The following is a 21,818-nucleotide window of genomic DNA, read 5'->3' as shown; positions in this document are numbered from 1 at the left end:
CAGTCACAGGACTTTCATAAAGACAAGTATTTGTACATTAATATCATAGCACAACTTCATTTGATACAACCAACTCTGGAGGTGAGCAGCAAAGATGAAGCAAAGATGCTTATTCCTTCAGACTCTCACGAATATTTTGCTCCTTATGACACTGCTTCAGCTAATGGGGGCTAGTTCAGCTCTTGGGACCATTTACCCTGTGCAGAGGCTGCACAGTGGATACTATGGCATGTGTACATTATACCTGCTGCAGTACAAGCTTTTGTACAGTGGTTCCAGTATGTCCCAATAAAGAGTCATCCATTTGCAACTACAAAGATAAGTGACATAACCAATTAACAAATGACACCACTTGCATAGTAATTTGAGAGACTCTAATGGCTGTATTGTCCTTTAAAAGAAATTTCAAGGTATTCTAGAATGCTTTTATTAGCCATTTAACAATTCTAAACAATTTTCGATGATCTCTCTGAAATTGCATGACAGCATCATAAATATGTATTTTTTTTTGAAAAGTTAGTTTCTCCCATTTACCTTCCCATGACCAATACAGCAGGTAAACCATTGAACCTCTACCAATGCTGCCCTGTAACTGGCTTTGCTGAGAGTTACACAAGGGCGGCCCAAGATAACTCTCCTTCTGGTTTTCCCTCCCTCTCAGTGGGGATATGGCTACCTACTCCGAGCGGTAGGGCAGCTAAGAGGAACTGAGTGCATAAAAGATCACAGACGTGACCCTGTTACCCATGACAATGTGGTACAATGGGTACATATTGCAAGGAACCATGTCACGCCACTACAAAAACAACAGTACGAATATCAAAGGCCGCATAACATTTCGCTATTTTTCGATGAACTTTTCTTCCCGGGGAGCAGGTGATGCTATGTTTCTCTTACCAGGCTCAGTGCAGTTCTTGTACACATGTGGGGCTGCCTTGGCATCTGTGTTGTTCTCATTGCTGTGCTGCATCAGTCGCCGGCCTATCCGCCTGTCATCCATCTCCGAAGTATAGCTCACCACGTAATAGCCTGGGAACAATATCAGGGGTTAAAATGGAAAATACAAATGAACACTCACCTTTTTTAAAATTATAACAATACTTTGTTTTGTTTTTTCTGTGCTAGGTTTGAAATTTTTGTTTCTCTACTTTTCCTCAATCCGTATGCCCTCATTTGATCATTGGAAGGAGCTAAGAGGGAAACTACTCCACACTTTCTTTGCACTAAACAGAGGAGATGCAAAAGGACAGAAGAGATGTGGCAAATTCCAGTTTCTTCCTTTTGTGGGTCAGGTTCTCTGCAGACACCACAAAGGTAAGTGTACATGAGCGGTCATTCAGCCCCTCTAGCTCATCCTTCCGTAGAAACCAATGGTTCCTCCCCCAACCCCCTATTCATAGCATCCAATTGCCTCTTTACATAGAATTTTACAGCACAGAAACAGGCCATTCAGCCCAACGGGTCTCTACTGTTCTATGATCTAAGACACCAACATATGTTTATACTCCACACAAGCTTCCTTCATCTCACCCTATCAACATATCCTTCTATTCCTTTCTCCCTCATGTACTTATCTAGCTTCCCCTTAAATGCATCTATGCTAATCGCCTCAACCATTCCACATGGCAGCGAGTTCCACATTCTCACCACTCTCCAAGTAAAGAAATTTCTCTTGAGTTCCTCACTGGATTTATTAGTGACTATCTTATATTTATGGCCGCTAGTTTTGGACTCACAAGTGGAAACAACTTCTCTGCATCAAATGATTCCAGAGTTATTCCCTCTACTACCCTACCCAGAGGCCCATTTAATCGCTCTTTGTACGAGGACATCAGTCCTGAGCTTGCCTTTTACCAGTTTATACTTATGTGGCCCCTTCCTCTGTAGTAATGTTTGTATTCGTGCTCCAATTATACCCTTTCCTATTCAGCTTGGTATCTTATACAGTATCCCTCTAAGATTGTTTTTAATTAACCAGGAGTTCAAAGTTTTTCTAGTCATCTAACTCTTGGAATCTCTATCACGGCCCTTTCCAACCCCTCGAATCTCTTTCATGGCCCTTTTTTCCACCATCTCCAAGATTTGGATGTTTCCTTGTGTCTTGGTGGCCAGACTGAACCCACCATTCAAGACAAAAGGTCTTCGATCTGAACCGTTAACTCTGTTTCTGTCTCCATAGATGCTGCCTGGCCTGCTGAGTATTTCCACGTTTTCTGTTTTTATTACACTATTCAAGGTGCAGTCTGACCAAAGCACTGTACAATTTCAGCATAATGACCTCAGATATGAACTCTGATGATCTGACAATATCATAGAATCATAGAAAGGTTATAGCATGGAAGGAGGCCATTCGGCCTATCGAGTCCATGCCGGCTCCATGCACGATCCACTCTCCCGCTCTATCCTGATAGCCCTGCAAATCTTTTTGTTTCAAGTACTTATCCAGTTCCCTTTTGAAAGCCATGATTGAATCAGCCTCCACCACTCCCTCAGGCAGTGCATTCCAGATCCAAACCACTCGCTGTGTAAAAAGGTTTTTCCTCATGTCACCTTTGGTTCTTTTGCCAATCACCTTAAATCTATGCCCTCTGGTTCTTGACCCTTCCGCCAATGGGGACAGTTTCTCTCTATCTACTCTGTCTAGGTCCTTCATGATTTTGAATACCTCTATCAAATCTCCTCTCAACCGTCCCTGTTCCAAGGAGAACAATCCCAGCTTCTCCAGTCTATCCATGTAATTTAAGTCCCTCATCCCTGAATCATTCTAGTAAATCTCCTCTGCACCCTCGCTAAGGCTTCACATCCTCCCTAAAGTGCAGTGCCCAGAACTGGACACAATGCTCCAGTTGTGGTCGAACCAATGTTTTATAAAGGTTCATCATAACTTCCTTGCTTTTGTACTCTGTGCCTCTATTTATAAAGCCCAGAACCCCGTATGCTTTTTTAACCACTTTCTCAACCTGCCCTGCCACCTTCAACAATTTGTGCACATATACCCCCAGATCCCACTATTCCTCCAACCCTTTTAGAATTGTGCCCTCTAGATTACATTGCCTCTCCTCATTTTTCTTACCGAAATGCATCACCTCGCATTTTTCCGCGTTAAACTTCATCTGCCACGAGTCCGGCCATTCCACCAGCCTGCCCATGTCTTCTTGAAGTCTATCACTATCCTCCTCACTGTTCACTGCCCTGCCAAGTTTTGTGACACCTGCAAATTTTGAAATTGTGCCCTGTACACCCGAATCCAAGTCATGAATATATATCAAAAAAAGCAGTGGTCCCAACACCGACCCTTGGGGAACACCACTGTATACCTACCTCCAGTCCGAAAAACAACCATTCACCAATACTCATTGTTTCCTGTCATTTAGCCAATTCTGTATCCATGTTGCTATTGCCCCCTTTATTAAATGGGCCACAATCTTAATAGCAAGCCTACCATGTGGCACTTTATCAAACGCTTTTTGAAAATCCATAAACACCACATCAACTGCATTGTCCTCATCGACCCTCTCTGTTACCTCATCAAAAAACTCTATCAAGTTGGTTAAACACGATTTGCCTTTAACAAATCCGTGCTGGCTTTCCCTAAGCAATCCGCACTCGTCCAAGTGACTGCTAATTCTGTCCCGGATTATCGTTTCCAAAAGTTTCCCCACCACCGAGGTTAAACTGACTGGCCTGTAGTTGCTGGGTTTATCTTTACACCCTTTTTTGAACAAGGGTGCACCACCCCATACCTAAGGCTGTTTGGAAGATTATGGCCACTACCCCTGCAATTTCCTCCTTACCTCCCTCAGCAACCTAGGGTGCATCCCATCCAGACCAGGTGACATCTATTTTAAGTGCAGCTAGCCTTTCTAGTACCTCTTCTTTCTCCATTTTTAGCCCATCCAGTATCTTAACTATATCTTCCTTTACCCAGACTCTGGCAGCATCTTCTTCCTTGATAAGGACCGATGCAAAGTACTCATTTAGTACCTCAGCCATGCCCACTGCCTCCATAAGTAGATCTCTTTTATGGTCCCTAATCGGCCCCACCCCTCCTCTTACTACCGTTTACTGTTAACATGTCTGTAGAAGACTTTTGGATTCCCTTTTATGTTGGTCGCTAGTCTTTTCTCATACTCTCTCTTTGCCCCTCTTATTTCCTTTTTCACTTCCCCTCTGAACTTTCTATATTCTGCCTGGTTCTCACTTGTATTATCAACCTGACATCTGTCATATGCCTCCTTTCTCTGTTTCATCTTACTCTCTATCTCCTTTGTCATCCAGGGAGCTCTGGCTTTAGTTGCCCTACCTTTCTCCCTCATTGGAATGTACCTTGTCTGTATCCAAATCATCTCCTCTTTAAAGGCCGCCCATTGTTCAATTACAGTTTTGCCTGCCAATCTTTGATTTCAATTTACCCGGGCCAGATCTGTTCTCATCCCACTGAAAATATAGATCAGTATTCTGTTAATCTTACTGATTGCAATTCCACCACAAAGGCTGATGTTAGTGTTGAGTTTATTACCACTTCTAAACCTCTTTCCATCTCTTTCCTAACTTGTTCAACAGCATTCTTTGAGTAAGTGTGTCTCACATTCTTTCTCCATTATATAGTACTTTGTACTTATCATATTGAACTTCATCTGCCAGTGCTGCCTACTTGCAAACTTTGTCTAGGTTCTTCTGAGACGCTTTGGTTTGTTCATGAGACTCAGCTTCCTTTCCTAGCTTAGTATCATGCGTGAATTTGACCAAATTGCATTTAACTTCTGGGGCCAGATTCCTTATGAAGATTAAGAAAAGTAGGGGCAATAACACTAACCCCAAGGGCACTCCACATCTCCCCAGCCTGACATAATTCCACTAACTAGAACCACTGAACCCTTTCTTTCAGTCAATCCTTGATCTACACCACAGACAACCACCCACTCCCCCCCCACCTCCTCCTTTCTACCACCACCAAGCATTTAACCGAGCTGAGAATCGCTGAGCTCATACCTGCGATGACTACATTATCATCACATGTTGTAACTAAAGGCAGCAAACAAAAGATGTAAGGAATCCGGCTGCACACTCTTCGGCCATGCTGCCATACTACAGTGCGTAGTCAATGTGCTAAGAGTATTTAAATCATTCGGAAAACTACTGTCCTGCGACCACAATTACAATACCATGGGGATTTTATACAAAGTACTATATAATGGAAGAAAGAACGTGAGATACTGAAGCCACTTGTAGTGATGCTCCCATTGCACTGGCTGAGATCAACTAATCAAACTTCGACCAAGGATACCATTAGCCATGATGTGTTTAGCCACCAAACCATTGGGGGATCCTAATCGGCAGTGAAATCACAGCTTCTTCCTGCCTTGGTTGGAGGGAAAATACGATTCAAAGGAAGTGATACTTAGTTTGGGCAAAACTCTGGTCTGCCCCTACCTTGAGTTATGGGTAAATGCCTGAGCACTGTAGAGTCAGTGGGAGGAAACAACACAAGGATGGAAGAAGGGAAGGAAGGAAGGAAGGATGGAAGGAAGGAAGATACAGGCATTGTATTAGACAGGACTACTTTTTAATATATGGATATACCCTGAGAATTGGAAAAGCTAGGCACTCCCCTGTGAAAGTTAGGTGCCAGAGTTAATCAGCCCAAAACGGCACCTCTGAAATACCTACGATATAGGAATACAATTTGAATGGAGTACAAGATATTGGATAGGCATGTGCTTTACTTCAAATACTGGTGTTTTTATTTTGAACTTTCAAAATACCGTTTTGAAAAACCCACAAGTAATGTATCTGTCCTTCACAATACTGTAAAGCATGAAAGTCTGTGAGACAGACGTTTGTAAATTCTGGCTTGATATGTAACCATCTGATAATGTCAACTATGGCGTTAAGTATAGATTTTATGAATTGTCAACTGATTTGGGAACGAGTTAGGATTTCTGTCATTATTTAGACATTGTATATCACATCATTGTAAAATTATGTGACACGCACAAAGGTTTGTGATTGAAAGTAAGTTGACATTTGATTAGGAATAAGTCAGCTAGCCCACGTAAATAAGGTAACTCAGAAGACAATATAAATAAGTCAAATATAGCAATTGGAATCAGCAAGCTGGCCAATACTGATCCTTTCACATATCACATGGACTACAGTATACAAACTGGCATATGGGTCACAACACAGGGCAAAGGATTGTATTTAAGAGTAAACTAATGAAACATAATCCGTTTAACTAAGGTAGAATCTCACTTCAACACGTTTGGATGAAGATGGATGGATGCTCTTCCATCCCAACATGTTTGTTTACAAAAATTTTGAAGTAAATGTAAGTTCCTGTGTTCTTTTGTAGCATCTGTCACTGGGAATTACATTGCTGGGCAGACATGTTACCAAAAACCTGAGAAAGGTCATCCTTAGGGATGTAGAGCAGAAAATAATTTGTTTAAAATAAACACATTTATCGAATGATAGTTTTTCCTGAAGCGAAATCCAAAACACATTCTTTTTGAATGGGATTTGACCTAATTGATTTCTTTCCCACCCTCCAAAAAGTCTAATCCATTAAAACTTCCGGGCCATCCCACTCTGTGAAGCCGCCTCATCACCCACAGTGGCTCTGTGGTAAGTGAGATGTGGCACTGTAATCTCAGCACACATGTTCTTTGTGCAAGCTTGTTAGAATGATGAAAAGTACACAACTAAAGTATCATAATCTGTCTTTTCTCTTTACAGCTGGGGACTGACCTGTTGTGGATTTCCAACATTTTATGTTACAACTAGGCTGTGTCCTACTGCACTTTCAGTGCAATTACTTATGTTTGCATGTCAGAGTTAACATTTAGGGCCTATTTTGAGCAGTTAATTTTATATGGGACAGTGTCTGCTCTTTCGAAGTTACATGGAATTACATAGAATGTAAAGCACAGAAACAGGCCATTCGGCCCAACAGGTTCATGCCGGTGTTTATGCTCCACACGAGCCTCCTCCCACCTTGCCTCATATAACCGCATTAACATAAACTTTTTCCCTCATGTGTTTATCTAGCTTCCCCTTAAATGATCTATGCTAGTCTCCTCAACTACTCCTTGTGGTAGCGAGTCCCACATTCTGGGAGAAGTTTCTCCTGAACTTCCTATTGGATTTATTAGTGACTATCATATATTAATGGCCCCTAGTTCTGGTCTCCCCCGCAAGTGGAAACATCTTCTCTACGTCTACCCTATCAAACCCTTTCATAATCTTAAAGACCTCTATCAGGTCACTCCTCAGTCTTCTCTTTTCCAGAAAAAAGGGCCCCAGCCTGTTCAATCCTTCTTGACAGGTAGGACCTCTCAGTTTTGGTGTCATCCTAGTAAATCTTTTTTGTACCATCGCTAATGCCTCTATATCCTTTTTATAATATGGAGACCCAAACTGTTCACAGTAGGCCAGGTGTGATCTAACCAAGGTTCTATGCAAGTTTAAAATAACTTTACTGCTTTTCAATTCTATCCCTCTAGAAATGAAATTGTTAGTTAACGTTTGCTCATTTTCCTGATTGGCAAGTATATAGTTCCCCTGCAAGAACTAATGTGAACAATGCAGCCACTCTGGTTCCTAACAGCAGCTCCCAAAGCTAAATCTCCATGGCACTAGTTTGGTCCAAGCCCTAGTACTGGCGCTGCCCCCATTATAAGTACACTGCATGTCCTCCTCGCAAAGCCCCTTCCCCCCTCTCCCCCGCACTTCCAGAAATAATCATAATTTATTTAAAACATATTAAAAGCTCTATTCTGGTCACCAAATTGCATTTGGCATCAGTGGAAAAGCTGGCTCAGCTGCAGAATGTTTATATTTAATTGTTAAAAAGAACACAAAAGGAGACTTCTTTGAACAGAGTTATGAAGGGCTCATCACAAATTCTCTCTACTTTTTGTGTGTAAACAATGGTTTGGCACGAACAAGGTTTCTGATGCACTGGCTTATGGAATATTGGCAAACCTATCATAAAGAATACTCCACTGCTGCCCCATCTTTTGTTCCTCCCCTTTGCCTGGTGCACTTCATAGCACTTCAGCTATCAAGGAGGTGCAGTGACCGTCATTGTCTCCATCTACCAGTGCTGGACCCAACCTGTGTCAGGCTGTCTAAAAGAGTGTTTGTTCTATTGTGCCCTAGGAAAGCAAAATCCCTCATCCAGCAGCAAAACAGAATCATTTTTCTTGATATATTGTGCCATTATGGTACATCGCTGGGACTTGTCTGTTTCCTGATTGATTATGGGTTGTGTTTTTAACTATCAGTCCTGTTCAGCAAAACGATCTGGTAAGAAAAAGCAACCATTGATCATTGCTGTGACAAGCACAATTGGAGCCTACTTTGTGCCTGTACTTATTTGAAAAGGCTTCACAAGCTTTGTCAAGGGAAGATCATGTCTGACTAATTTGATTGAATTTTTTGAGGGGGTGACTAGGCGTGTGGATGAGGGTAACGCAGTGGATGTGGTATACATGGATTTCAGTAAGGCCTTCGATAAAGTCCCCCACAGGAGACTGGTCAAGAAGGTACGAGCCCATGGAATCCAGGGTGCCTTGGCACTTTGGATACAAAACTGGCTTAGTGGCAGAAGGCAGAGGGTGATGGTCGAAGGTTGTTTTTGTGACTGGAAGCCTGTGGCCAGTGGGGTACCACAGGGATCGGTGCTGGGTCCCTTGCTGTTTGTGGTCTACATTAACGACTTGGATATGAATGTAAAAGGTATGATCAGTAAGTTCGCTGATCATACAAAAATTGGTAGGGTGGTAAATAGCGAGGAGGATAGCCTCAGTCTGCAGGACGATATAGATGGGTTGGTCAGATGGGCGGAACAGTGGCAAATGGAATTTAACCCGGAAAAGTGCGAGGTGATGCACTTTGGAGGGACTAACAAGGCAAGGGAATACACAATGAATGGGAGGACCCTAGGCAAGACAGAGGGTCAGAGGGATCTTGGTGTGCAAGTTCACAGATCCCTGAAGGCGGCGGAACAGGTAGATAAGGTGGTAAAGAAGGCATATGGGATACTTGCCTTTATTAGCCGAGGCATAGAATATAAGAGCAAGGAGGTTATGATGGAGCTGTATAAAACACTGGTTAGGCCACAGCTGGAGTACTGTGTGCAGTTCTGGTCGCCACACTACAGGAAGGATGTGATCGCTTTGGAGAGGGTGCAGAGGAGATTCACCAGGATGTCACCAGGTCTGGAGCGCTTCAGCTATGAAGAGAGACTGGGAAGATTGGGTTTGTTTTCCTTGGAGCAGAGGAGGCTGAGGGGGGACATGATTGAGGTGTACAAAATTATGAGGGGCACAGATAGGATGGATACTAAGGAGCTTTTTCCCTTAGTTGAGGGTTCTATAACAAGGGGACATAGATTCAAGGTAAAAGGCGGGAGGTTTAGAGGGGATTTGAGAAAGAACTTTTTCACCCAGAGGGTGGTTGGAGTCTGGAACTCACTGCCTGAAAGGGTTGTGGAGGCAGGAACCCTCACAACATTCAAGAAGCATTTGGATGAGCACTTGAAATGCCATAGCATACAAGGCTACGGACCAAATGCTGGAATATGGGATTAGAGTAGACAGGGCTGATGGCCGGCGCGGACACGATGGGCCGAAGGGCCTCTATCCGTGCTGTATAACTCTATGACTCTATAACTGAAGTGCAGGCGGAGCTGGGAATGTATTCACAATCAGCACAAAGGATTTGTGACAGGGCTGTTGGATACTTTAATGTCGGGAAGCAGCTCAAGTTGGTTTATGTTCTTCTATTCTTCAATGAGCCTTGAAGCAAAACCCTACTGACTCTGCTAAGCCCCACAGAGATTACATTCACTCAAGTCGTAACTACCCAAATTGAAATGATGATCCCTCGGGGATTATCCTGAGTACTTCCCACAATCCATTTGGATTAAATCTTCTCTAGAGGCAGCAGCAAAGTACATTGGTGCCCATGATTCTCAACACATCCCGATCTTGGTTGTGCTATCACTGGGAAGTACCAAGGAAAGGGTAGACACTTCCCCATTAACCAGGAGAGGAGGGATTTCTCCCTCCCCCTACATCGCCTCCTCCCCAAAACAGTACTAAAGAGCACTCCCAAATCCCGACTGGGTACAGGCATCACCCGGTGTAGCACTAAGTTATTAGGACTAGAAAGTCCGGGTACAATTCAAGAACTGTGCTGAGTTAGTAGATCTCAGCGACGAGCAGTTGGGTTTCTATAGCTGGACCAGCACGCCTGAACTAGGGATAGAAAAGGGAAACAAGCAGGGTTCTCACTCCAAATCACTATCCAATTACTCATGGTGGAGGGTGCAGAATTGATTGGATTGGATTGGACGTTCTGCACAGTAGCTGATATTCACTGTCTACATGAGGAATAGTTACTTCGGCAAGGCACTGAAAGACAGCCAACATCTATGAAGCCTCAACCCAGCAAGAATTAACGGCTTCAGGAGAGGAGGTGAGTAAAATAGGACAAAAAAAACAATAAAAACCTGGGAACGTCTTGCCACCGATGGCTGGCAAATAATCCGAGGGCAGGGGGAGGGGTGGAATCTCAAGGAATGGACGATCTAATGAGAAATACCAGAACCTGAAGTGTAAATTCACTAACAGGAGACTTAAGTTATTCAAGGCAAGTTTAATGGGAGATTGGATGTTACAGCATTTTTCTTTCACCTCTGCTACATCGATTGGAATTCCAAGACTGCTGGGATGAAAGTCTCCTCACTCTGCTGGCTTGTTAAAGGTCAAAAGGTTGAGTTTGGGCAATCTCAATTCACGCCTTAGGGCACAAGCCCACAGTACAAAAAGGCACCTTGACACTGGTGCTTGTTCAGATTTTAGGAGACCATCAACTACTTGCTGACCCACCCAGGTTTACAGAATTGAATCTAGCTCCCTTATCCCAGCAGCAGAATCACAGAACAAAGAACGGGGTGTAGGGTTGCCAACCCTCCAGGACTGACCTGGAGTCTCCAGGAATTGAAGATGAATCTCCAGGACACTGCTGTGAACAACCAGGGAGAAAAATCATTGGGGCGTTAAAAGAAATCATGTGCTTTTATCATTTCTTTGAACACTTTCGATTATTAGTTATAAAAATACCGCAGATGGGGAAAAAAAGGCTGATTGACTGAGAGTCAAGAATCATCCAATCGGGTAACAAAGAGTCTGTTCGGTTTCCAATTGGTGCGGGACAACATCATGATCAATGGCGGGAGCTTGGGGCCTGGACGGTTGGATAAGTGAGGGCATAGGATGAAACCTCCAGGAATAAATCCAACCAGAGTTGGCAACCCTAAACTGGGCCTATGATTCTGTTTTCGAGATAAGGGAGCCAGATTTAATAGTATGGCTCCCTGATGCCAGTCTCCCAGTTTTCAACAGGAACAAATGCCAGGATAATACACGGTCCATAGCGTGAGCACCTGTTTGACAGTCTCAATCAGACAAGCCATAAGGATAACTGGAGTTGAAGTGAAAATGTCACAATGATGCAGAAGGTGGTGCTTTACAGAGATTACGGTTAAGGAACAATTTTGGTTAGACCACATTTGGAGTACTGTGCATAGTTCTGGTCTCCATATTATAAGAAGAATATAGAGGCATTGGAGTAGGTGCAAAAAAGATTCACAAGGATGACACCAGAACTGAGAGGATATAATTATCATGAAAGGCTAAACAGGGTGGGGCTCTTCTCTGGAAAAGAGAAGGCTGAGGGGTGACCCGATGGAGGTCTTTAATGAAAGGTTTTGATAGGGTAGACGTAGAGAAAATGTTTCTACATGTGGGGGAGTCCAAAACTAGAGGTCATATATATAAGATAGTCACCAATAAATCCAATAGGGAAATCAGGAGAAGCTTCTTTACCCAAAGAGTGGTTAGAATGTGGAACTCGCTACCACAAGGAGTAGTTGAGGCAAATAGCATAGATGCATTTAAGGGGAAGCTAGATAAGTACATGAGGGAGAAAGGAATAGGAGGGCATGCTGATATGGTTAGATGAAGAGCGGTGGGAGGAGGCTCATGTGGAGCATAAACTCCGGCATAGGCCAGTTGGGCCGAATGGCCTGTTTCTATGCTGTCGACTTGATGTAACTCGATGATGTTGCACGGAAGATGCAGCTTTATTTGGCATCTGCCTCTGCTGTATCTGATCTGAGAGTATTCATTGTTGACACTAAGCACCCAAAGTGGCACAACCCCCCCAGCACCTACATCCTTCATATTTATCAGTGTAAAAAATCAACAAATATTAATTTTTAAAAAGATACAATAGGTTACCATGCAGACCTCATCAGATTAGCCCAACGCTGGCACTCTCACTTGCTGGTCAGAAGCTTGTGGGTTCAAGACCCACGCCAGCGCAATTTAGGCTACCACTTGAGTGCAGTGCTGCATTGTTGAAAGTGCCATGTTTCAGATGAGACATTAAGCCAAGGCCCCGTCTGCCTATCGAGGTGCTTGTAAAAGATCCCATTCCAGGGGAAAAGCAGGATTGTTCTCCAAGTTTCATGGCCAGCATTTACCACAAGCTGTGAAGCGCTTTGGAACATCCCGAGGACGTGAAAGATGAGATTTAAATGCAAGTTCATTCTTTCTTTGTAATAAATACATAGTGGGTAACTGATTCTTGCTTTCCACTCTCTTTTTCAGCTCCTAACTGTTTTTTTTCAGAAAGCTATTTATTACCATAAACAGAGTGCGGTAGATTTTGACTCTGTGCAATAGTGTGAAACGGGTGATAGTGAGACAGCAGCCCGGTTTACATCTCTCCCCATTTTTATTTCCATTGAAGTCAATCGGGAGAGATGTAAAACCATCTTCAGCTGCTTCATCAATGACCTTCCCTCCATCATAAGGTCAGAAATGGGGATGTTCGCTGATGATTGCACAGTGTTCAGTTCCATTCGCAACCCCTCAAATAATGAAGCAGTCCGTGCCCGCATGCAGCAAGACCTGGACAGCATCCAGGTTTGAGCTGATAAGTGGCAAGTAACATTCGCACCAGACAAGTGCCAGGCAACAACCATCTCCAACAAGAGAGAGTCTAACCACCTCCCCTTGAAATTCAATGGCATTGCCATCGCCGAATCCCCCACCATCAACATCCTGGGGATCACCATTGACCAGAAACTTAACTGGACCAGCCACATAAATACTGTGGCTACAAGAGCAGGTCAGAGGCTGGGTATTCTGTGGCGAGTGACTCACCTCCTGACTCCCCAAAGCCTTTCCACCATCTGCAAGGCACAAGTCAGGAGTGTGATGGAATACTCTCCACTTGCCTCGATGAGTGCAGCTCCAACAACACTCAAGAAGCTCGACACCATCCAAGACAAAGCAGCCCACTTGATTGGCACCCCATCCACCACCCTAAACATTCACTCCCTTCACCACCGGCCCACTGTGGCTGCAGTGTGTACCATCCACAGGATGCACTGCAGCAACTCGCCAAGGCTTCTTCGACAGCACCTCCCAAACCCGCGACCTCTGCCACCTAGAAGGACAAGAGCAGCAGGTACATGGGAGCAACACCACCTGCACGTTCCCCTCCAAGTCACACACCATCTCGACTTGGAAATATATCGCCGTTCCTTCATTGTCGCTGGGTCAAAATCCTGGAACTCCCTTCCTAACAGCACTGTGGGAGAACCTTCACCACACGGACTGCAGCGGTTCAAGAAGGCAGCTCACCACCACCTTCTCAAGGGCAATTAGGGATGGGCAATAAATGCCGGCCTCGCCAGCGACGCCCACATCCCATGAACGAATAAAAAAAAAGGCTGCCGATTCTCTATCACCCGTTTTACACCATCACACAAAGTCAAGATCTACCCCAGTGTGAGTACACACATTAACTTTGTCTGTAGACGTATTATTTTTATATATATAAAAATCCCCTCTGCCTAGTCACTAATCAGCCCAATTGTAACCCATTACTACCATTTCGGCAAATCATGATTTCTAGACCACAGCATTCCAAAGATAGCAATCCTCAGGAGAATTTCCCAAATACTTTCCAGCCTAATGAGTTATCTTTCTCACTCACTCTCAAAGCTATTAGTCCTGCACTGTCTGAATTTTCCAGTACCCTGTTATTGAACAAAAAGCTCATGAGGGCTTTGTTAAAACGAGTAGTATATAATAATGTGAAATACGATGAATGTGCCTAGTGTATAAAGTTATATCGTATATATAAATGTTTTAGTAAAGTTGGCAGAATTATATCAGCAGCACTATCAAAGATTTTGTTCTGCTAAGGATTTTGTTTTAGAATATTTTCTGTCATTTGCTAAGTTTACAGACATGGTAAACCATGATATTTACATTTTTGATGCAGGAAAATGTCCTAAGACACCTGGCAAAGGGAGTGGATCATAGGCCGAGCAGGAATCGGAAGGTTAGGAGAGCAGATCGACAGGGTAGTTGAAGATAGAGATTTTCAGGCTTTTGAAGGTAGGGAGAGATGTGACAAGACAGAAACATTTAGGGAAAGAATTCAAGATTGCAGGATCATGGTGGCTGAAGGTTCAGCCATCGATTGTGGAGCGGGGGTGGGCGGTGTGGACGGGTGGGGGGAGTATAGTAGGCCAAAGCTGCCATAATGGGGGGGTTGAGCTGGAGCATAAGGCTACAGGAGGTTGAAGGGAGGCTATGGAGAAATTTGCAAACAAGCATGAGGATTTTGAAATCAATATAACTCTTCCCATTCCAGGTACTCACTGTCAGCACTCCCAGCTCAGGTATAGCACAGCCAGATGCAGAGTAAAGCTCTCGCTAAAGTGCCTGCTTGGCTGAGTTGGTACATAGGAACAGGAGTAGGCCATTCAGCCCCTCGTGCCTGCTCCGCCATTTGATAAGATCATGGCTGATCTGTGATCTAACTCCATATACCTGCCTTTGGCCCATATCCCTTAATACCTTTGGTTGCCAAAAAGCTATCTATCTCACATTTCAATTTAGCAATTGAGCTAGTATCAATTGCCGTTTGCGGAAGAGAGTTCCAAACTTCTACAACCCTTTGTGTGTAGAAATGTTTTCTAATCTCGCTCCTGAAAGGTCGGTCTCTAATTTTTAGACTGTGCCCCCTACTCCTAAAATCCCCAACCAGCGGAAATAGTTTCTCTCTATCCATCCTATCTGTTCCCCTTAATATCTTATAAACTTCGATCAGATCACCTCTTAACCTTCGAAACTCCAGAGAATACAACCTCAATTTGTGTAATCTCTCCTCGTAACTTAACCCTTGAAGTCCGGGTATCATTCTAGTAAACCTACGCTGCACTCCCTCCAAGGCCAATATGTCCTTCCGAAGGTGCGGTGTCCAGAACTGCTCACAGTACTCCAGGTGCAATCTAACCAGGGTTTTGTATAGCTGCAGCATAACTTCTGCCCCCTTGTACTCCAGTCCTCTAGATATAAAGGCCAGCATTCCATTTGCCTTATTATTTTCTGCACCTGTTCATGACACTTCAATGATCTATGTACCTGAACCCCTAAGTCCCTTTGGACATCCACTGTTTTTAACTTTTTACCATTTAGAAAGTACCCTGTTCTATCCTTTTTTGATCCAAGGTGGATGACCTCACATTTGTCTACACTGAATTCCATTTGCCACAGTTTTGCCCATTCACCTAATCTATCAATATCGCTTTGTAATTTTATGTTTTCATCCTAACTGCTTACAATGCCACCAATCTTTGTGTCATTGGCAAACTTAGATATGAGACTTTCTATGCCTTCATCTAAGTCGTTAATAAATATTACTCTTGCCTCTGGGAAGAAGGTTGTAGCTTCAAACCCTACTGTGGACTTTACCAAATAAATCTTGTCTGACATTTCATTGCTATACAGGGAGAGTGCTGCATTATCAGAGGTGCCATTTGGATGAGATGCTCGACTGAGGCCCCGTCTGCCTGCTCAAGTGGACACAAAACAATCCACGGCATTAGGAGAAGAGTTCTGCTGGTGTCCTGGCCAACAATCCTCTTTCAACCAGCACCACCAACAAGAACAGATTATATGGTCATTCATTCATTTGATGTTTGTGGAACTTGTTTTGGTTAAATTGGCTGCCACGTTAGCTTGTATAACATAGTGACTGCACTTCACAAAGTCATCCATCAGTTTTGGGGTGGCTTGAGAATGAGATAAGACACTATTTAAAGACAGTTCATTCTTTCCTTCTACTCTACCCAAACAATGGGCTTGACCCCCAACCTCAGAAGATCTTCTGGCAGCAACGTGACTTCTTTTCTACTTCCCACCCCAGTCATCCTGTGGGTTCTGAGTGAGAGCGCCAATTAGTGCTAAATTAAAAGCAGCCTTTTCTACTATAAACCCATGTCCACTAGTAATTGTCCACCCAAACTCATCCAACATAGGACCCTTAGAGTCACAGGCAGGGAGACTTTCATCCTATTAATCCAGGTCTCAGAGGTGAAAGGATTCCGCCATATCTTTGAGAGTTTTAATCATAATTTAGTTTTAAAATAGAGTAGAAGAGGTTATTTATATCAATTTCAATCGGTCAATAATGAAACAGGGCATTTTAATTGATTTGTCTCTCACAATACGAACACAAAGGAACAAGGCACTGTCTATTGGCCTGTAAATTGCTCTGAGCTTGCCACTCATTAGATTTAAATTCACACACTAAGGTACAGCAACTTCCTTGAAATGCAACTTCAAAAAACATCAGCGTTCTTTCCCAGGCTGTGTGGCTGGGGAAAGGATCTCTATGCCCCCTCAATCAATCATCTTGAAGCAAGTCACGCTGTGAGAACCAGGAAGTGAAACTCATTGACAAACATCGCAGACTAAAAAGCAGAAAGTGCCCGATAAGGTTAGTAAATGTACTATAGTGCGAGTTAGAGAAAGTGAAATAAAGAGAGGATAAGACTGAGACAAAAGAGATGGAAAGAAAAAGTGAAACAAAAATTAATTAAAATATCCAAAAACTATTACAATCAGGAATAATGAGACTCCACATTTTTAAAAGTTAATTTTCAGTACCAGAGAGGTTGTTTGGCTGTCAATAATAGTTACCATGCCATTAAAAATTAGTTTAGACGTAAAAAAAAACTCAGCATACCTTTTTTGTGGCGAGATTAGTTAGTTTCCAGCTGGGCAGGAGAGCAAGTTGGCGCTGGTCCATTGATTGCAGCCAGCAAGGTGCCTTTAACGCGAAACTTTCAGGTCACTGGTGATTCAGGAAGAGCAAGTTCCAGATTTCCGCGTTTGACTGCGCATGTGCAGTCATTGGAACTAGCTCTTTGATTTGCCCATTAATAACGGTGAGCACTAAAGGGCTCACTGTTATTTTACGAGCAATTTCTGGTCCAATGTGTTTGGCAAGTATGTGTTGGTTAAGTGCACTGCACTGCTATTTGTTCCTCACGCATGCCGAGATGCCAATAGGCCAAGTAAACATGGACTCCCATGTAAAATGCAAGCCTTACTATACAGAAAGCTTGATTTGATGCCCTTGGCTTTTCCAAGCTACGGAGACTCTATGGAGCTACTACACATTTTCAAACGTTATCTTTTAAATCTGCCTTTTGTTCTATTCTCAATTCACCCTGACCACTCCGTAGGAGGTACAAACTCAGCCTGTTCTGTTCCTGCCTCATTCCCAGTAATGGACTTCTGAGGGCTACCAAGGTGGCACTGGAGCGGGGAACAAGGGGCAGAATGAAAATAGGTATTAAGTGGCTCAGCCAATTAGTGTTTTCAATTTATCAAGTGGAGTAATCAACTTTAAAATGGAGAAGTAGAGGGATTCTGAGAAGCTGGGAATCACCCCAATTGCTATTGGAAGCTACAGCCAATTGTGGGTACATTTCTGCTATGGACACTTGTATCTTGTAGCTAAGTGGAGACTATCAGATGGTCCTTCCATGTTCTACCCGGAACCCTCATGTATTGAAAAATTTGGATACTTTGGCTGTCAATTAAATCTTTGCTACATTCATGCAGCTAGGTACGTCCCTTTGCAAACTGAAATCTAACCACAGTTAAATCCTTTTCAAATTCATGGCATAGAACATGCAAGCTACCAAGTTTCTGTGGAGCTACTACATCATTCGAACGTTATCCTTTAAATCTGCCTTTTGTTCTATTCTCAATTCACCCTGACCACTCTGTAGGAGGTGCAAACTCAGCCTGCTCTGTTCCTATTGGGCTGCATGATGCTCTACCACAGCACCGAATCTTGATCTTGCCTTGGTGATGAGTCAAATGTCTCCGCAAAATAGACTAGACATTACTGTCAGCAATGCTATTGTACAAATGCTCAATGCGCTCACATTAAATTCCTCTCTCCGCTACGTCAACAGAGGCATTTACCAGCTGTACAATAACATCACTGTAACTGTTTCCCGGTTCATGTCTCAAAATATTTCAGTGAAATAAATTTTTGCGCAAACGTAGGCCAGGGTTATACAAGACCTATTTTGACTGAAAAAAAATGAGGAAATATAACAGGAACTACAATTGAGATTGAGGCAAATGCACAGCAGTATTCATGTGTAACGGAATTTGTATCAATGTAGCAGTTCCTGCTGATATAATATCCATTCTTATATTCCACCCCTACAATCATCACCTTCAATGTTTTACAGCAGTGGTTCTCAAACTGTGAGGGGCATCCCTCACCCCCTACCCTGGCAAGGCACAGCCTGTCCTTGAGAGGCGAGCATGGACTTGCCTTGTTGACACTTGGACCACTACTTGGGACCCAGAGCCACAGCCAAGCTTGAAGCATAAGTGGCACAGTCTGCCGTCGAATGCTCACCTCCCCCTTGCTGCTCACGCTCGGCAATAGCCCCAATTATTGATTATCTTTCTTATTGATTATGGTTCAGTGGCTGTAGCGTGCTTCCACTCTCCGTACGGCTGTCGAGACAGCCCCGCAGCACTGAAAGAAACCAACAGCTGGAGTAAGCGAAGTGGGTTAAAAAAGAAAGTGACGCTTGCAATCTTGACGTGACTGATTATCAAGTGCATATTTTACAATACACAGGAGGATGTCCAGCACTCAAAGTCATGTCATGCGCTGGCTTGGAAATGGAACTGAAATATTTGGGAGAAAGTCATGAGAAATCGTAACTAACCCTTCAGGCCCCAGAGTACATTTTTAGCTCTTAAAATCTCCAGCTCTACTGTACTGCAGCTGCGGCGGTGCAAACACCACAAATCTCCAGTGATTGGAGATAATCGAGCACCAGAAGTTGCCTCTTCCCATAGTCTGCTCTTTGGCCTCCTGCTCCTTCCCTCCCCACCGTTGCAATCTCTCCAAGTGGCAGCGCAAACATGGCAGGAGGTGGGGGATGGGAACTGATGCAGTGAGAAACAGAAGAGGAAAGTAAAGCAAAACAGTAGGGTGGAGAAAAAGAAAAAGTGAAAGTGAAGTGCAGGAGAGAGTGAAAAAAGTGAAGTGGAAGGCAAAGGTAAAAGGAAAGAGAGAAGGAAAGTTAAATAAATAAATAGTGAAGAGTGAGAATGATGGTATTGTAAGCTTTGCAAAGTTTTCCTATAGTATCATCTGGTGTGTTTAGAAATGACATATGCTTCATTTGCTACTTAAGTAACACCTGGAGGCACTTCATGATTTTTCTGTGGGACTATTCTTACAAGTTGAGAACTCCTGGTTTAAAGAGTTGATATTTAACGTTCGTCTAGTATTTTTTTTTTAAAAACACTTCGAAGTTTTTGACTGAGGAGAGAAAAGACCTATACCTGAATTTATTCGTGACGATATCACACACAAATTTTGAGGAGGCTTTTAAAGGCGGTGAGGGGGGTTTTTAAAAGCAGAGAGGGAAGTGGCAAGGAGAGAGTTCCAAAGGATTGGACCGAGACAGCTGGAAGCTCACAGGGTAGATCAGGAATGATGCCTCCCTCTATTAGGGGAATCCAGGTCAAGGGGATATGTTAGAATCCAAACAAAGCTAATTAAAAGCAAACTTAGGAAAAATTCCTTCACCAAGAATTTTGAGAATGTGGAAGGCACAACCAAAAGTGGCAACAGATGCGAAACCAACTGAGGTGTTTAAAAGTGAGATAGAGACTTACTTGGGAAGAAGGTATTAAAAGGATATAGAGAAAAGGCAAGGAATTAGACTTAAAAAGATAGAGCTGCCATGGCTAACATTGGTCGAGCAGGCTCAACGACTCCCCTCCTATTCAGTGTTCCTAAGTAACACAATGATGTACTTCAGTTCAATATACATCATCACGTGTGTGTTTGTAAATGAACATAACAAAGTTATCAACTCTTCTTCATAAAGGCTCCATTAGTGATTACATTGTATGGCTCTAATCACATTTCCAGTGCGGCTAGCACAATTTCTGACGTAATCTCAAACTAGCACCCGGCTTCAGTAGGCAAATTAAAACCTGCAGTTTTTCTTTCTGTGCAAACAGACACATATTGGGGCAATTTTAACCTAACTCACTGGGCGGGAAAATGTTACTCTCCATTGAAGTCAACAGAGAGTGACATTTGAACCGGATGTAAAACTAGCGTTCCACCTGATCCCGTGGGTTTCCCACCCAGTGAGTTAGATTAAAATTGCCTCCAATATTGAATCAGGTGCAAATGAGCCTCTGGGACAGAAAATAGAGTTCCAGTCCCAAATGGGCTGGAGGCAGCTTGGGTTCATACTCAATTACAACCCAAAATACCATGTTGATGGGAGTAATATTCCCCTGTGAAATCTGTCCTAATACTATGTTCCGATGGTCTTAATCTGCACTTGGCAAACATGAACATAGGGAACTTCCTAATCCTCTTGATATTTTCTATTTTCTTTCTACTAAAATAATTAGTCACTCGTGGGTACTGTCTCACCGTGTACTCACATCTGATTATATGAAAAACAAAGTGTTTTAGTGAAAATAATTCAATTTTCAGGTGATGAGAATCAATCTGATGTTAAAGCTACCATCTATATTTATGGTTAAAAGCACAGCTGGCCAGTCCAAGATTGAGGAGAATTTCAATGTTGGGACAAGCCTATCTTCTATCAGGAGGACAATCCCCTTTAAATGTTGCTCCAACTAGCATTTGAGCTGTTGTACCAAGAATGCTGCCCTATTTCTTCAAATGAAAATGTAGACAGAAATTGTGGCCTGATCCTGCACTTATCAGCTGACAGATGCCACTCCTTGCATGGTGAGTTCCTATGGGAGCAGCTGAATGGGGAGGATAATCCTGAGCAGAGTCAAGGCACTTATCCCGAGGGGGGTAATATGGTACTGGGGAGGTGGGGGGGGGAAAGAAAAACAACAGAAGCTGCAGTTCCAACCCACAATTTTTTGAGGTTACTTCAACAACAGAACTGGAGGAGTCTGGGAACATGTCAAGTGGTTGGTCTCAGTCAGGGAAAGGTGTGGACCAAGGAGGAAAAACAGGCCTACAGAAAGAAGAAAAATGTCAAGTCACAAAAGAAAATGTGGGAAAAAAACTTAATTATGTTCTTGTTATTCCATTGGCGTGTAACATATGCTTCTTGCCTGAAAATAATTTCATGGAATACATGTTATGGTGAGAGCACATTTATGGGACCGCACCACAAAACAAGGCTGGGCTCAGTTACAAATAATCGCTGCAATTATTGTATTCTAAAAAGTTGGAGGCACAGTTCCTTACTGTTTGCTCGTCCTTGTACAATTGCATGACTGCAGGACATTGCTGGCACAGTCTGCCACTGCCAACTGTGATCGCACTTCCAAAAGTAATTCACTGTGCAAAGCACCTCGAGACATTTCAATGAGATCGAGTAC

The 21,818-nt window shown here is 43.2% G+C and overlaps 1 protein-coding gene across 1 annotated transcript in view; it reads right to left on the bottom strand.

The window, feature by feature from the left end:
* Window positions 1–21,818, bottom strand: part of slc24a3 (solute carrier family 24 member 3) — a 363,621-nt gene that overhangs the window by 326,568 nt on the left and 15,235 nt on the right. Inside the window, exon 2 of the mRNA XM_067989393.1 lies at window positions 898–1,029. Within this exon, the coding sequence (XP_067845494.1) occupies window positions 898–1,029 (132 nt within the window). The remainder of the gene's footprint in view (window positions 1–897; window positions 1,030–21,818) is intronic.

This window comes from Heptranchias perlo, chromosome 8 (assembly GCF_035084215.1).
Source record: "Heptranchias perlo isolate sHepPer1 chromosome 8, sHepPer1.hap1, whole genome shotgun sequence".
Classification (NCBI taxonomy): domain Eukaryota; kingdom Metazoa; phylum Chordata; class Chondrichthyes; order Hexanchiformes; family Hexanchidae; genus Heptranchias; species Heptranchias perlo.
The sequence above is the reverse complement of the archived record's forward strand: the minus strand, read 5'-3'. Positions and strand labels throughout refer to the sequence as shown.